Source organism: Cuculus canorus, chromosome 4 (genome assembly GCF_017976375.1).
Source record: "Cuculus canorus isolate bCucCan1 chromosome 4, bCucCan1.pri, whole genome shotgun sequence".
NCBI classification, from domain to species: Eukaryota; Metazoa; Chordata; class Aves; order Cuculiformes; family Cuculidae; genus Cuculus; species Cuculus canorus.
Window position 1 is genome coordinate 18923242 of NC_071404.1, and position 17827 is coordinate 18941068.

General features: G+C 34.5%; 1 protein-coding gene across 13 annotated transcripts in view; it reads left to right on the forward strand.

Moving 5' to 3' along the window:
• SLIT2 (slit guidance ligand 2) overlaps positions 1-17827 on the forward strand; it is a 256360-nt gene that overhangs the window by 201942 nt on the left and 36591 nt on the right. For 8 of the 13 annotated variants that reach the window (XM_054065264.1, XM_054065267.1, XM_054065266.1 and 5 more), the window contains 10 exons: positions 2723-2866; positions 4303-4446; positions 5537-5703; positions 6485-6617; positions 9400-9468; positions 9898-9969; positions 10200-10271; positions 11534-11605; positions 14138-14301; positions 16573-16605. In XM_054065264.1, coding sequence (XP_053921239.1) covers positions 2723-2866; positions 4303-4446; positions 5537-5703; positions 6485-6617; positions 9400-9468; positions 9898-9969; positions 10200-10271; positions 11534-11605; positions 14138-14301; positions 16573-16605 — 1070 coding nt within the window. The remainder of the gene's footprint in view (positions 1-2722; positions 2867-4302; positions 4447-5536; positions 5704-6484; positions 6618-9399; positions 9469-9897; positions 9970-10199; positions 10272-11533; positions 11606-14137; positions 14302-16572; positions 16606-17827) is intronic. The other 5 variants (XM_054065268.1, XM_054065271.1, XM_054065270.1 and 2 more) reach the window with 1 other exon arrangement.

Genomic DNA, 17827 nt, shown 5'->3' on the forward strand with positions numbered 1-17827 from the left:
CTGTGCTACTCCCTAACCAGGCAGTTTTGCCTCTTTCAGCACATTCAAGATATGCCTTTGATTTTGTGTTTCATTAAACTGTCATTAGATGAGGGGAATATCAAAATTAAATGACTGAGAAAAAAATAGCTTGTTCATGTAAGTCCGTGTTCACAGTTCATGTTTTAAGAGGAGTTATAATCTTACGAGTTGCAATTGTTACTAAAAATAAATCTATGGAAAGCTTTTCTTTTGCTTATTTAAAAGACACGTTTGAGGATAAATAATTTAGTTAGATTTACTGACTCTGCATAATCTTTTCAGGATTAAATCCAAACATAAATAGTAAATGAAGAGAAATGCAAGTAAAAATAGTTTGGATTAATGAAAATTATGCCTGCTTTGTAGTCACCAAATTACTGCCATTTATAAAAGATCAGTCTACATTCCTAATGACCCATTTCTCAAGGGGAGAAACAGTATTGCCTTAACTATTGTTAGTCTTATCCAGATCCTTGCTGGCAGCTGTTGTGATCACAATTAGTTAAATACTTATTACTAATTTTTTTTTTTAGTTAATAGATAAAGATTTAAAAATAAAAATTCAACTCTTGGGTTTTAATGTATCCACTTGAGTATACCTTGCCACTGTGGACTGGGCTGAGATACTTTAAGAAAGAATGTAGGAATGTCTGGCACAGCAGTGTTCTAGTGCTATACAGTATATACCCAGATTTCATCATTCCTCAAGGATCTCGTATTAGCACTTTCAATGGCTACAGGCTGCCTGAGAAATAAATAATGTACTCGATGTGGCCTACTTACACGTGCACACACATGCGTGGAGACATACATACTAATTCTTCATATTTAGGTAAAAAAAGGAAAAGGGAACATACTGTCAACAGTTACATATTTTCAGGCTATAAAGGTAGTTTAGTAAACATTTAATATCTAGACCCAGTCTGCTGCTTTTAAGTTGATGTGTTCATGACGAAAGAAAGAAATGGAAGAATATTAATCAGTCTTAGTGTAACTGTCTTCTAGAACTGCCAAGAGCTTTAAAATCTGAGTAATCAAAGAGGAATGAAATTGAGACAATGTTAATGAAAAGTTAACATTGTTAATAGTACCGCTGTATAACTTCCTAATATACTTATCAGTTGTTACAACATCCTGCAGTTTAGAGAACAGTGCAGTGATTGGTTAGGCATGGCTGGAAAGCACTGAGATAGTGATGTTACAGAGACACTAATATGAGTGAATTCTGTATTTTTATGGAGCTTTTATCTTCTGAAGGCTCGGATAGGTGCAAAGGTCTTTCTGCACAGATGACATATAAAAATTGGGGTCTGAATATTTAATTGATTTGATGGTTCATCAGTAATAAAGCACATGTATGCATTGCATCATTGATTTGCTATGCAACATTAATCCTTAAAATATCCCTGTGAAATGGGTGAAGTAGTATTCATATTACACCAGGAATAAGATTTTAGGAAACTAAGGGCTTGACATGGGTAAGCCAGCACAGATGAGAAATATGAGTTTCTTTCTTCCAGTTTTGTGTCATACAGGAGACTGACCAGCTCCTCTGTGAAACTAAATGAAAGCAATGATTGTGTCCTTCATCACAAGCAAGGTTAAATTACAGCTAGGCTAGAAATGAGTGGTCAGCACATGTTATTAAGTCACAACTTTTTTTCTGTGTCTTAGATAATGACAACAGTTCATTCTGGCAAATGTATGGATTTTTGTTCTAACAGATAGCATCTTTTGTAATTTGAACTATTAAAATGCTTCTCTATATAGAAGTTGTATCAAATAATGTTTGGTTTAATTCCCAACACCATTAATTCCATCAAAAAAAAGTTTTCATCCTCACTTCATTTTACATTGCCTCAGAGTGTTTTTAAGAGCTTTTTAAAAATCACTAGTGTATTATAACACTGTTTAGTGTGTAGATATGTACTTCTGTGATATTTATCAGTGCTTCTACAAAACAAATAAAACAGTAGGAGGAAAGAACAGCATGAAAAATCTGTAAGAAAATGTGTGTTGTTGAGTACGTATGCTTTTGTATACACAGTACAGATAACTACCCATTTGAGATCTAATGCCCATATTTCAACTAAAAACTGCACACACTAAATATTTTGGCAGTATTTTAGGGCATTTTCCCACATTTTGATCTGTTTTGCATGTGAATTGCAGATAAATTAACGATTTTGCTTAGAAAACCTCCTTTTTAGCTAATGTCATAAATTATTAACATTGTGGTTACTGTTTACATTCACACATTTCGTTTACATATGTTGATGTTTACAGTGTTTTCTTATATTTGAGTCTGCTAAGATTAAATAAATCAGAGTGGTTAGTTGCGCTGGTACTTACTATCATTTTGTTATCACTTCATCTAATAACGCTACACGGGCTGGAGACATAAATATACAGTTACAAGATTCAAAATTGTAAGAAGAAGTTCTTGTGTGGCAGCAGCAAGGACTGTATAATTACCATTACTTAAAAGCATCTTTCAATGATTGCTTTAAAAACTGTTTACTTCTGTAGCTAGTGAGGCATTGAATTGTTTTATTGCTTTGAAGTTGAATTATATATTTGTTATTTTTTGACAATAACTCAATATCTTGAAATCTATGCAGTCTGTGGCACTTAACAGTTAATTTAAAATACTTTTAAAAAGAAAATGTGTTTTTCTGTTGTTTCTATTAATGTGTAATAGCAACCTGAGCAATAACAAGATTACAGATATTGAAGAAGGAGCATTTGACGGAGCTTCTGGTGTGAACGAACTGTTGCTCACTAGCAACCGCTTGGAAACTGTTCGACACAAAATGTTCAAAGGACTAGAAAGTCTCAAAACACTGTAAGTGTAATTATTTAGGTGTTTTTATTCTTCTGTTCTGACAGTTATTTTTTAAAGTAACATTCTGTCTGTCCTGAAAAATTTTATTTTGGAGGATTAACTATGGATTATTCAAGCAGATCTTAGTTCTTTTTTCCTATTTTAAGAAATGGTATCATACATTATATGAATTAATTAATTATTAATTATGGATGTCATGTCACTGAAATTTTTCATTGTGGTTACTTGACTACAGAAATTGAGTCCTGTAAAATGATGAAGTGGTTGAGAATGTATAAACATCCAACTGCAGAAACAGAAATGGGAATAATCATGTGCTTTGAAGTAACAGAATTTTGCACAGGAATTACACATTTTACGTAACGGAGTCTGATTCAATTTAGCTCAATCATTACTGGGAATTTTGCTAGAGGAAAAAATTATTCTGGTCAATATTGACATGTGGGAAATTATTCTTTCCTAAGTAATTTTAATGTTATTTCAACAGTGAAAGGAGGAGTAAAAGCACTATAGCTTGAACTCATTTAATTCTTCATAGGAAGGCGGTTTAGCTCTTTCACCTCAAAAGAAAATGTTTATACAACCCACACCTTCCTGACCTTCAGAGAGTCTGTGCTGATCAGCAGAGCAGAGACAAGTTTAAGTGGTATTTGGGGCTTCAGTTTTCCATAGACTTTAGATATTTTTAATAAGTCAGGCCTGTCATTTTTAACTTTCCATTTAAAGCTGCTAAAATTGCTAGAAGCAGCTATTCTTACACAAGAGCATGAGGGAAAAGTATTCATTTATTGGTGGACAGATAGGAGAACAGCAAAGTTCAAAGCTAGTATGTTTTAAAGTACTATGAGATATTTTAGAGTAGGTGTTTATCCTGAAATCTTTGATGTATCTTAGAGTTATCTTGAGGAGGAGTCAGAGTAACCTGCTTTCATTTAACTGAAATGCTTGAGAATGTAGAAGAAGTGGTTTCTAGAATTCATCCTAAGAAAATTCAGGTGGAAGGGGCTTCAGGACGTGTTCAGCTGGTACAGACTTCTGCTTCATGCAAAGAGCACTTCTTGAGTCATTGGGCTTGGAAACATGAAGAGGAAGCTGCTAACTCTGTTTTGGAGAATTTAAATCAATTTAATTTATTGTCAGTTAAGAAACTTTTAACTACCAATTCTGATATTGAAAGGAATTAACCCACAAATGCTTAGGGGAAACAGCCTTTGCCCCTACATATCCCCCTTTCTGTTTTCCAGTCCTCTCTACATGCAGTGCACCCAGTCCCTTCAGTGAGGTGATGGGTGGCACAGCAGGCTCTGCGCTTGTGGTTCCTCCACCAGAAGCCATGCATGTGGAGTCATATCTCTTGGCCCTTGCTCAGGCTATCACTTCAGGGCTCAGGCCCGTGCTTGGGCTAAGCTAAGAGATGTTAATCCTTTCTTTCTCAGGATGCTGAGGAGCAACCGTGTGAGCTGTGTGGGAAATGACAGCTTCACGGGCCTGAGCTCGGTCCGCCTGCTCTCGCTGTATGACAACCAGATCACCACCGTGGCACCTGGCTCCTTTGATACACTACATTCTCTCTCTACATTGTAAGTCATGTCTGTGTTTTCCATTACTCACATTTAAATGTTTTGAGGACATTTCAGTTAATTGTTTACTGTTTAATTGCATAGCATTAGGTAAAGTTAAGGGATAAAAAGAGTTCATAGATTCTTGAGAAAGTTTATTTTCTGGATCATCTTGGATGCATGAAGAGTTTGTTTTCATGGTCCCTTTGATGCAGCATTAAACTGGTTTCTAGAAGTGTCTGAGAAGTCAGGAAAAATGTCCTGGTTGCCCTCCTTGCAGAAACCTGCTGATCTCGCGATTACAACTGATTGGATCACCATGTTCTCTGTCCTTCTGCACTGTGCCATCCAATTATTATCTTAAATTTCCTCAGCCTATTGAGGATGTTAATTCATATATGTTTTATAATGAAGCTTCAGTCTCATTTTCTATGAACAGAAGCAACTCTTTTTTTATTTAAATGTGATATAATTTAAGGGAAGGAAAAAATGATGAGCGAAGCTGCCACTCAGTGCACTAAAGATTTGTAGGTAGCATCATTCAGGAAAGTACTCAATCCCTTTTTACATGCAAAGTGACACTTTGCACCAAGTGACTAATATGTGCATATTAAGGATGGCATGTTTGTAAATAATGGAATTGTCGATAGGTTTGTGGTGAAGTAAGGAGATGCCAAAAGTACTGAGACTTCTAGAAGTAAATTCATTTTTAAAACTGGCAGGTAATCAACTAAGCTGTCACTTCAGATAGGAAACTTATTCTCTGGAGCAAATAAAAGATGGAAATCTTGAGATGACAAATTAATGGAATAGCTGTTGTCAGGTTAAAGCTAATAATGTAAAGTAATCATCCTTCATCTCTATACGAAATTATTGCATTATCAGTACAGACCGACCTGACAACAAGTCAGGTGTTTGACAGTTTTAAATTATTTCTAAACGAGTTATATCAGGATTCACCACACTGAGCTGAAATTACAGCTTTCATCTATGGTTTGTACATGGTATTGTTTGAAGAATGGTATTTGAACTTAGCTATTTGAAAATAGAAATGGAATACTTGGGATTAAAAAATGGTGACATCTGAAGTAAACTTTCCTATGGTTCTCAGAAACCTTTTGGCCAATCCCTTCAACTGCAACTGCCATCTCGCGTGGCTTGGAGACTGGCTAAGGAAAAAACGCATTGTGACGGGGAACCCTCGTTGCCAAAAACCCTATTTCCTCAAAGAGATTCCCATCCAGGATGTAGCAATTCAGGATTTTACATGTGATGATGGTAAGAAAATAAATACTTAAGTTTTTACAATTTGTGCTTTCATATTTATGGCGGCATGTTTCCCATAGGACCCGAAGTGTTATGCTTTAAATAACTTCATCTCTGTTTCACGTGTATTTTCTATGTTAGTTTAAAAATCTTCCACACATTTTTGGATGACCAGGAAGCACATGGCTATTGTATATATGCTTTCAAAAGCTTTTCTTGCCTGTTTTCAGTACTTAAAATCATAATCTAGAGAGAATATAAAATTTAAATAAACTGATCAAATGTTTTAGTTCAGATGAGAATATTTTCAAATGCTGATGCCTGAATCAAGCATACTTTCAGGTTACTTCATCAAATATTATGCAATTTTACTTAGTTTGTGACTTCCAATTTGCATGTCTCTCATGCATGCTTCCATTTATTGTGTTATTACTTTGTCAGGCTGTAACTGTAACTTTTCTTTAGATGCTGTTTCTTTTTAATAATTTGTTACTTTTGAAATTTAACATTATTTTGCTTTACTATCTTTCATTTTAAGTTTTCTTCTTTCTTTAATGATCTTTTCTTCCATATAACTGTATTTTTACCTAGTAAAATAGCATGGTACTAACATGAAATGTAAATACTCGAAGCAGCGGCTTACAGAGATAATTTAATTTTGGTTTTCCCACCTAGAGATATCATAATGTCGAAACATCATGTTTGCTTATAGAAATTCCAGGTGGTATATTATTGCTAATACTGAAGTGACATTTCTATAGCAATCTTAGCATCTGTATGTTTTTTTAACTAGGAAATGATGACAATAGCTGCTCTCCACTGTCCCGCTGTCCTGCAGAATGTACTTGTCTAGACACAGTAGTGCGCTGCAGCAACAAAGGCCTAAAAGCTTTGCCTAAAGGCATCCCAAAAGATGTAACTGAACTGTAAGTGGCACAGTATTTTATCTTTTTTTGAAAATCAATGTTAGATTTGTATTGTCAGATTCAAGAACACAGAGTGAAGAAAATGAAGAACTGGACTCATTAGATCAGTTGAAACTGATTAATATACTGCTTTATAAAGACACAATGTCTTGTGAAATTTGAGGTTAATTTTCAAATAGCAATGCTCTGTAAGTCACAAAACACTGTTTTAAGAATTATCTATTAGTGGAAAGATTTTTAAATGTATGTATATCAAATTGTAATCACTCTCAGAATTTATATCCCCAACAGTGAACTGTCATATAACTAAATGTGGATATCATGTTGCAATGGGTTAAATTATATGCAACAGGGAATTTGATTAATCTGTGGTCACTGTTTAGGAAGGAATGAAGAAGTTCAATTACATGAAAAAGAAAGAAGACAATCTATTAATGTGTTTACATATTTTCATAATAAATATGGGTTTATGATATTTCAAAAAGACTGGTTTTAACAGGAAGTCAATTTTCATATAGGTAGCTTTATACAATTTAGGATTTTTTATTAATCTCTTGTGTTTTTATATAAGAGAAATTGTTAAGGTTGCATTTGACAAAAAGATGTAATTTGAATATGGAGATGGACAGTATCTTTGATGTAAAAGAGAGATTGCTACCTATTTTATTGTTAGAAGATAATAACTGAATAAGCTAGGATTACATGAGTCCATTTTTATGCATTATGAAGGGGAAAAATATAAGCCTAAAAATTGGGCTATTCATCTGTTTTGAATCTTGATCAGATAGATCACAAGACTGAAAAAATAAATACAAATTACTGACAAGAAAAAAAATTGGGGTTGTGTTACTTAAGGCAAGTATTTGATATTAAATTACTAATGCTTCATAGTGACTGATTAATGCAGTGCTTTTTCAGAAGACATCATAATTGTGTATCTTCAACAGTTTTATTTTATCATTTGGCGTTATATAAAAGATTCTGAAAATTCCACCATTAGTTTGGTGCTTATTAGCATCCAAAAGACTTTAGTCATTAATGAAAAGAAATTATTATGAACTCAAATTATCACACAGTTATATAAACCTATAACCTAACTTCATTACATTTTGGTGTTGATTTTTTTTTCCTCAAATAGAAGATGACATAATTAAATATAGTCTGGCATAATAAATAGAGTTTGACAATGTAAGGACATCAGTGCAGTGTAAAATTAAGCAGTTAAAGAGAGATACTTCTGGAATTGCAATTGGAACCCTGACTGTGACTGAAAACTCATTTGTGTACAATTTTGTATGCTTTAATTAGTGCCTAAGCATGCAATTTAGCATATTTTTCAAAAGGATAATAGAGGTGGTTCCTGTTAGCAATTGCATACTGATTGATTCTTCTTATTCATTAGCATGCATAACCCTTCCAAGATACACTCTTCATGTGTTTTATGAAATATCTTAATAGTTGCTTCGTTTGAACAAGGAGGAATTTTTATCAACCAAGTGGATACTTGTAGTACTTCAGTTCTAATGAAGCTAAAGCAATATCTTCTAATCTATCGGTTGATGAAAGAATTTTCTCAGAATGCTTACTCCTTCAAAAAGTTTAAATGTTGCTGGTTTCTTTTTTAATAATTATGTATGTGAACCCATGCTCCGTTCATCATTATTTATGTAATGCATATTTTGGATTTGGCAAGAAGCCCTAAGGAAGGCATGTTCCAAGGGAAGTAAAAAAAGAAAAAAAAAAAAAAAGAAAAAGCTTTTTTTACCTGTGTTTCAGCCCATTCATTTAGTCAAGACAAAAGTTTCTAGAGATGTTCTACCATACTTAAAGACATTAAGCTTAAAATTAATGTAAGAATATTTCTATCAGATTATATTTTCTATCTTAACTCAAGTGTGTTCCAAGCATTTGGATGGCTAAAATGTCTTCTTTGTAGAGGGATAGTGAGGGTGTAGTTTTTACTTGGGTTCCAGGAGACACAAGTAATACCACCATAACAGCACCATCAGCAAGTCCTTTGCCCGATTTGAGAAACTATAGACCTTTAATCTATAGACTGCTCTATTTCAGAGAATCGGTTAAATTCAGAATTTACTGTCTACTGCTCTTCCTGGTTACCTAAAGAGCCCTTCCGCTTGCACTTTGTAATGACTGGCTGCACACTGGAAGCTTTTTAGGCAAGGCTGTTACTTTCCCTCTCCTGTAACTCAGGTGCCAATACAGTGTCATGGCTGTTATTGAGAATTATGAGCAATTATGAAATTAGGGAAGGTGACCGGAACTGCAGGCATGTCAAATGAGTTTGCTGTCAGAGATGGGACCAGCTCTTGCTGTTTCTGCTGTATAGGACTACCTCTGCACTGTCAAGATCTGTTTCTATTTATGATAGCTCAAAATCCACACTAGCGAGACTATCAGAAGTCAGATTTACTTTTCGTCTATAGGGGGATGTGTGTGAAATGGAGATGATAAAGACTTAATTTTGCAAAGTTTTATGAAATAATAGAAAATACAATATATAAGAGTTGGTTGTTATTACTGTTATGTTATAACATTCATAATATCTGATATAACAGCATTTGGATCTTAAGCTGCAGTTTCTCGGTTGTTTCTCTAAAACAATTTATAAGCAATGTTTCCTCTAAAATCCTAATACTATGTATTCATTTGTTATTGACTTTACTGTTGGATTCTGTGATTAAGGGATGAAGAGACTACTGTTTGAATGTTTGAAAAAAAAAACAACCCAACAACAATGCTCTGTTTTATTTTTCTGTTTTAGTTATTTGGATGGAAATCAGTTTACCCTCGTTCCAAAAGAGCTTTCTAACTATAAGCATTTAACACTCATGTAAGTAGTTTTAGAGCAACATTCTCTACTGGAATATTAAAAAAAAAAAAAATACAAAGCAATAAACTTACTCCATTATATGTGGGTTTAGTTATAAGAAAAATCTGTGTAATGCATCCAGATCCCTCTAGATGGTTTTGGGGTCCACGCAGGATAGCATTAACTCAGTAGCATGATGAACATTGCTGTTTTATAAGAATGCATTGTGCTGCTTTTTCATCTGTGTTGAAATGAAAATGCTTTTCATTGATCAAGCTAAGCACTTTCTGAGCTTGTATATGGCATGTGAAAATATGCGCTGCTTTAAGTATTGATACCAATGGTGACACTACTACTACTACTAAAAATAATGCGTCTGTCAGTTTAACTTAGTGTTTCAGGATGGGGCAGGCATTTTAAGGTCTGAATTTCTGAATTTGTTTTTTATAGAGATTTAAGTAACAACAGAATCAGCACTCTTTCTAATCAGAGCTTCAGCAACATGACTCAGCTGCTCACCTTGTAAGTTTAAACATGTAACAGTGACTCTTTGGAAGCATTACAGTGGTTTGGGGTTTTTTTTGTCTTGGAAAGAAAGGGCATTTAATTGATGTTAAAGCTTGCTTTTTGTGGAGGCTGTAAAATAACTCATTTTCTAACTAGCTATGTGTGCAAAAGCTATTTTTGGTCATGTTCTGCATCATTTACTGAATGGCTAATATACGTACTGACAGTATTTTATATATTTTTAGAATTCTTAGTTACAACCGCCTGAGATGTATCCCTGCACGGACTTTTGATGGGTTGAAATCACTTAGGTTGTTGTAAGTATTGTTTTTTAACCATTGTTATTTTCCAGAATTTTTATTTGTGTACAGTATATAGCAAATCTGTAGGAAGTTACTAGATTTTAAAATCAATCAGGTATTTGAGAAGTGATAATTACATTGCCTTAACTGTAGTCTCAAAATGCTGCACAAGAGGTTACGTGACCCTGGACATCATTGTGTATACAGGCATACACGTTTTTTCTTTTCTGCTTTTTAATCTGGGCTGTATTTCTTTTTTTGTGTTGTGTTCTTCAATTAAAGACTAAAAAAAATGCTATGTTCATAATTCCTTTACTGTATATGAGAGGGCTTTGCAGTCAAATTTAGAATACTTTTATTCTATCAAAAAATTTCTTTCTTTATTGTTTCATTTAATCTGGCAGTATTACCAAAACCTTTACCTTTGGTTCCAAGAAAGCTTTCCATTTTAGCACTTGGAAAAACATGGTTGAAAGGGCACAAAAAGAGATAAAGGGAAATAAAGAAGAGTCAGTCTAGTTTACAGTTTTGGCTTGTCACTAAGAAAAAAAACCACCACAAAACTGCAAAAATTCTTTCTGCAACATTTAATTTTTGCCTCCTTTTGGGTAGTTTGTAACCATTTCATAGCTTCGCTGGATTGTCTCAAGCATGGCATTATTTAGTGTGTTTACATAACTTCAATTATTTTATATAAATATGGATAATTTCAAGAACCATAATTCTGTCTGCGTTAGATATACATGTAATTGAATGACTTCATAGAAAAGGAGACATATTTTTCTGTAGGTTTGCTACAGGATAGATAACATCAGCCCCAGTATTAATGCTTAGTAAGGTCTTTAGTTCTTTTACTTTCCTGTCACATTAGAGCAGTAATCTTAATACTTGTATTAATGAACAGTCAATGCCTGTATTTTCCCTGAATCTGTGAAAGATTAGAAAAACAGGTGAACTTAATCAATGGGAATTTCAGAGAATTGCTAACCAGTCTGAAATAACTCTCTGCTGCTCCTAAATCCAATCAGTACTTTGCAGAAGTGTGCCTTCATTTACTGGCCTTTATTCTTTCAGTTTTAAAAATATCATATTATTAATGTTTCTTAAGAATAATTAAGGATGAAAAAATTAAGTGATGAGTAGGCTGCTAGTTAGAGCTGGAAACACTGAGAAACTGGAAGGAAAGAGAATGCGAACAGCTGAAAACAGTTTACCAAAGACATTTAACCTGCTGATTTTTATTAATATATATTATTCTTTTTCTCTTGTCTTTTAAGGTCTTTACATGGAAATGATATTTCTGTTGTTCCTGAAGGAGCTTTTAATGATCTTTCATCATTATCACACCTGTGAGTATTCAGATGTCAAGTGTATTTTCTACGTTACACTTAGCAAATTTCATATAGTTGAACAAAGGCAAAATGCAAAGTCCTGCTCTGGAACAAGCTTGTGCATCCGTACGGGCTGGGGACTGGCCAGAGGACTAGCAGATCAGCAGAAAAATCCCTAGCCTCCTGGTGTGCGGCTAATTGACCATCTGCCATATGCCCTTATGGCAATGAAGGATGCTCAGGGCTGGATTAGAAAGCAAACAACCAGGTGACTGAGGACAGTGGTCATTCCCTTCTTCTTGGCCCTTATAAGGTCACATCTGGAATTTTGTTCGGTTTCTCCAGTACAAAGTGGATGTGTATAAACCAGAGCAAATCCAGAATACGGGCAAGCAAGGAGGGAAGGTGGCTGGAACATACGAGTTGAGGAAAGGCTAAAGGAACTTGGAGCTATTAAGCCTGGAGAAGGAGATGCCAAGGAGAGACTTACTAGTCTTCAAGCCTCTAAGAGGATTACAGCAGTGATAGAGACAGATTTTTCTCAGAGGAGCACAGCAAACAATAAGAGTCAGCAGTCACAAGCTGCAACAAGGGAAGTTTGACCAAACATAATGAAAAATTCTTAACTGTGAGGGTGGATAAGCTTTTGGAGTAGGCTGCCCAAAGAAGCAGAAGAATCTCCATCCCTGGAGATTTTCAGAGTTCATCTGGACACAGCTCTGAGCAACCCTGCTCTGACTTTCAAGCAAGCTCTGCTTTGTGCAGGAGGTGAGAGTAGATGGCCCTTAAAATGCCCTAAATTATTCTATGAATCTGTGTCAGTGTCTGTTAAGTTGACAGTAAATACACTGCATCTAATTTGAGAACATACTTGAGGCAATACTTTTCTTTTTTTTTAATTTTCAGTGGTAACCTAGATTAGAATAAGTTACTTATCTGTAAACCTAGTTGTGTTAATGGATAGTTTTTAAATCTTTGCTTGCAGTTGAGGAGTAAGTTGTCTAGTGCATTAGATATAATGTACATTTTATGTTTCTGAACAGCTGCAGTTGTTAAATTATTTATATGCTTCTGTTTCTAGTATTGAACTTTAATATTTAGTTGGCAATTTCTTAGAAATTTTATTATATTAATTAAGCTGTAAGTCACTGATCACTCATTCAAATGTTACTATTAAACTCACTAGAAATATCAGTAAAACTGACAGAGAACTGATTGTTGTTGCATTTTTCTTAATGGCTAACAATTATCCTTGCTAACACGTGATTTTAGCAGAGCAATTGTTTTATCTCACTTCAGGCTGACATTCAGCCTTCCAGATTTGGAGTGGACAAATTCTAGGTATTTCACTTTGCACAGGAAATTCCCTGTCACTAGGTCTGATTTTTGTTACTACTCTAACTTAAGCCTGACTGAACAAGTATATATAACTTCTTGTGTTCTGCTGGAAGCAGGTAGCAAAAATTAAATGACGGGTTCCTGTTTAGCATGGCAGGAAAGAGTGTTTCAGTAGTGGTAGTTTCTAGTGCCTTTGCTTGCCAAAGATTTTCTTCTATCTCTAGAAGACCCACTGATCCCAAGTTGTGGACCAATCTGAAAAAAATAACGAAACATCTGGAGAAGGAGGATGTTACAATACTGCCATTTGAGAGTGTACACATATCAAGATTGTCTGTTGAAAGTCCTATGATTGTTGTACTTTTTTAAAAGGAATATGAGTTCATCTTTATAATACAGCGTAATGCTTCTATTCTTCAAAGTAACTACACAACATATCATTATTCTCAGACTTTTAAGAGTATTTATAGCTTCTAGCAAAGAAAACAGACACTTAAAAAGCCTTTACAAAAATTAATTCTGAAAACCTCTAGCTAAATTGTTTTTTTAGTTTAAAAAAATCAGATTTATTTTAAGGAATGGATTTGCTGTCATAACAAGGCAATTCTTATGTAACTGTCACAAAGCTAGTATAATGCAGTTTAATTTACTTATGCAGCAGAGACCTCTTGCAGAACTCTGCACGTAGCTGTGAGTTTAGTGGGAGTGCTCCAAAGAGGAAATAATTAAATCAGATTTAGAAGCTAAGAAACAGATGATTTGTACCAGCCTGGGAGCCATAAACTGAAAAGGAAAAATGTGGGTGAAACTCTGTGGGGTTGCCTTGGCTGCTTCAGAAGAAATACTTTGTTCTTGCTAACTTAATTTCCCAGTATCAGTTTCATTCTGCTGATGCAGCTGATCTTGGCCATTGCATATCAGTGGTGAAAGACAGCTAGTCAGTACTAGCTCTTCAAAGTTCACACATAAAGCAGCTAGTAATAGCTAGGTTTCTGGACCAAATTTACTGCTAAAACCATCACCTCTTGGTTCAGAACCCAGATCCAGGCACTTTATGGTCTTATGGGCAATTTGGTGCAGGGAGGGTGAGTTTGTGGCTTCAAGATTTTTTTTTTTTTTTTTTTTTTTTACCAGCCTGTTTCCTGGGCTCTCCTTTTAAAAGAACTCATTTAAAACTTTATTCCCTTTTTTTTGTTTGTTTGTTTTCCATAGGGCTATAGGAGCAAATCCTCTTTATTGTGATTGTAACATGCAGTGGCTATCTGACTGGGTGAAATCAGAATACAAAGAACCTGGTATTGCTCGGTGTGCTGGTCCTGGAGAAATGGCAGATAAACTTCTTCTCACAACTCCTTCTAAAAAATTTACTTGCCAAGGTATTGTTGTTTTATTCACTTAAAAGTGTCAGTTTTGAATTTTTACAAATAATTCATCTGTGAAATAAGAGTCCTGTGTGCTCTAAATATGGTTACTATAGCATCTTCACTCAGCCTTGTCATCATTCCTCCTTATACTAAGGGATGTAGCCACTGGTTCTATTCAGGAGCTGTACTTATTTTAAAGACTTCAATGTCTATTTCTTTTCAAACAATAGATGGAGAAAGAGAGTCTTTGGACTTACAGTATAGTATTCCTCAGTACATAAATGTACATAGGTACTTTGTCTCAGTCATGTCTTAGCCATGAACTGCACTTTAAACATCTCACTTCACTTAGCCAAAGAATGTCCTTTACCTTCAGACTGTTTACAGTCAAAAACTGTAAATACATCCATAATTCTTGCAGTCTGCATTATCCTAGTGGTATGTAATTACATCAACATGTCCAGAATGCTTTCTCTGATGCTTCAGAAGAAAGCCTTAAAAAAGTAGTAGATTAAGAGATGTGACTACCTCTGTAGAGGTCTCATTCTAAAATGTTGGTATATGGGGAAGTTTCTTAGGGTATGAATCAAGAGTATTTACCTCCGTGTTGGTACCAGTGTTGCTGGCATTTATGTAATTGTCCTTTAATTCCTACATTCTTTTTCTGAGCCTTACCATTTTTTGGTGAGAAAAGTATGTCTTTTACTCATATGTGAGAAAAAATTTTGGTTGGTTTACTGTTTAATTTTCCTCTATTATATCCATTTCTTCCTTCTAAAATATTTTGAAAACACAGAAGACTTATGCTGCAGCTTCATTTTTCACGGTCCTGATTTTTAGAAAGACTGAAAAATCCAGAATTGGGCAAAAAAAAAAAAAATGCAACAAAATTTATCTGTGCTTATACTTGAAAGCCTTTACTAAGCTTAGTTATTTCTGAGGCATCAGATAAATATAATCTTAAGTCTAATAGAAGTAACTTATTCTCACAGTCTCTGTAATCTTCACGCTATTCTGATTTATTCTTCTGTTAATGTATCTTCAAAGGTGAGCTTACTCCCTCTGTAATTTCTTCTTTTTAAAAAAGCAATGGGACTTTGTCTCATCTTCCCTCATCCAAAGCTGTTGTTTATTGCATGTTCGTTCTATTTAGTCTTCTCTCCTTAGGCTTTCTGACAGAAAATCTTTTTTGTTAAAAAAACCCGAAACATTGGAACCCATTTTGTTGCATGTGATGTCAATGAATTGTCTCTCCCTCCAAAACCTTCTTGCAGTTTTCCAACAGCACATCTCTGAGATCATGCCAGTGTTCATTGCATATGACACTCATACGATGCAAAATCCCTTTGTCTGATTGAAGATAAATTTCCTGACCAACCCAATCGTTTATCAACAAGCATCCACTAAACATTATGGCAGATACACTCTTATTACTCATGGTTGTAGGTATCTAAGTGAAAGAATATTTGCAGGGACATGAAGGGCTTGTTTGGTTATTTTCCAGCTCTATTAAAAACTATATCACCCCTCTCTAAAATCGCTGTTATGTTTCTGTCAGACAACCCAGAAGTATATCTTACTCCCTCTTGCCCATCAGAAAATATCCTTTATATTATTACGCAGGGTAAGAACTGTATTTTTTCACTTCCAAGAGTGGAGATCTGGTATGATGGATACCTTTGAGAGAAAAATAATTTTCCTACCACTGTCCTATGAAGGTGCTCATAATTACAGATTGCAAATAAGCAGCTTTTGCGAGACATGATGGCCCTGTAAGACATTATGTGTCTGTTACTCAAAGATAAGTAATTTTATCTTTTGCTTAAAAATGAACTGCTGAATAGAATTTAGAAAGATGCTATATTCCTCTTAGAACCAAAATTTTAGGTTATGAGTGAGAGAACTGTTCTCTGATGTATCTGTTGATGGTCTGCCACTGTGTATGTATTTATAGGAAAAGAGCAGTTCGTAATTCTCTCTTATCAGTATCTTTGGATTCAGCTGAAAGTGAAATGAACGCTTGAATTTGACTTACAAAATGAATACTTCCCAGTGAAAATGAGCATTTTAAAATGAAGTCTCATCTCAGTTTTAAAGCTCCATAAAATCACGGTACCTTACTTCTCATTTTATGAATTCTTTTACTCCAGGAACCATCCCTTAGTATTTTCTTCTTTCAGTTGTTTTTCTACATTTATGGGTGTTTCTTTCTTTTTTATGTGGCCTCTAACAGATTCTCAATCTTTTACTTTTACCCTTTTACTATCCATGCCCTGCTTCTAGAGATTCCAGGGCCTTGTGGTTTTCTGATACCAGGTAAGGTTTAAGGTAATCTGGAATGGGTGATCTGATTAAGAATGGACCTTCTGACCTTCCTTTTGTGTACCTCAAGCAGACTTCTTTCCTAAGACACGCATGTATACTGTTTGTTTTCCCCTTTGATGAATTTACAGCTGACACTTCATGATATATCATTTAAGACATTGTGTGAACAGTTTTGTTATTTTAAAAGCCTGGGTTTGAGGTCTGAAAATTATCTAACTTAAGTGATCGTTTCCACTAAAGTCAGTGATTCCATTAGCAGCTTTAATACAAGTGAATCAGTGTTCATACTGATTTTGAGGCCATATGCAAGAGGAAACAGGAGTTGTAAAATGCCAGCACTCAAAGCTTTCCTTGCAACAGGTTTCTCTAGAAGCTAGTTTTGAGAGGGTTTGTCTCATGTTTTTCTTCGAAAAAGTTAGATAGCTACAGGTGTGTGTCTGTGTCAATAAATATAGCAAGTTCTACACTGTTTATAAATGAATATTTCTTTTTTTTTTCTTTTATTTAAGGATTTTTTCCATTTAAGGCTTATTCAAGAATATGCCTACAATATGAAAAACTAAACAACAGTTGTAACCCAATTCTTTTTCATAGGCAAGTCTTTTAACACATGCAAGCAGAAAGAGGAAAGGAATGGTATGGTGCAAATGAAAATAAGTTCCAGAACTGACTTTCCGTTAGACTTCAGTAAAAATATCTGAAACGTTTCCATTTTTTTGATCTTAAAACTGAAGAATGATAAACAAATATGGTATTTTTTATTGGATACTATGTATGTGATAGTTTGAAATAAACACAGCACTAAATCAGATACAGTGTTGTTTACTGTCTTGTAACTTAGGTTAGCATTTTCTGACTCTGTTTTGGAAGTGAAATTTAGATTGCTAATCCATTTGGGAAAATTACCTCAATTACTGAATGTCTTTCAATTCATTCCAAATAATTAACGTTTTGTTGCATGAGAAGTAGAAGAGAGGATATGATGTTCGGAATAAACAGCTGAGTCAAGGAAGCACAGACTTCCACCCAACAGCAGTGTTGCAATTTTATTATTTTTTTTAAATACATGCCTTTTGCACCTTTTTTTTTTTTTTTTTTTTTTTTTCACAGCACCTCTTAAGATCTTGTAGCAATAATCAGAAATAGTCTAGAGAAAACAGGCAGGACTTTCTAGATGTTAATTTGGTGGTGTTTTCTTTCAACTCTTCTGCCT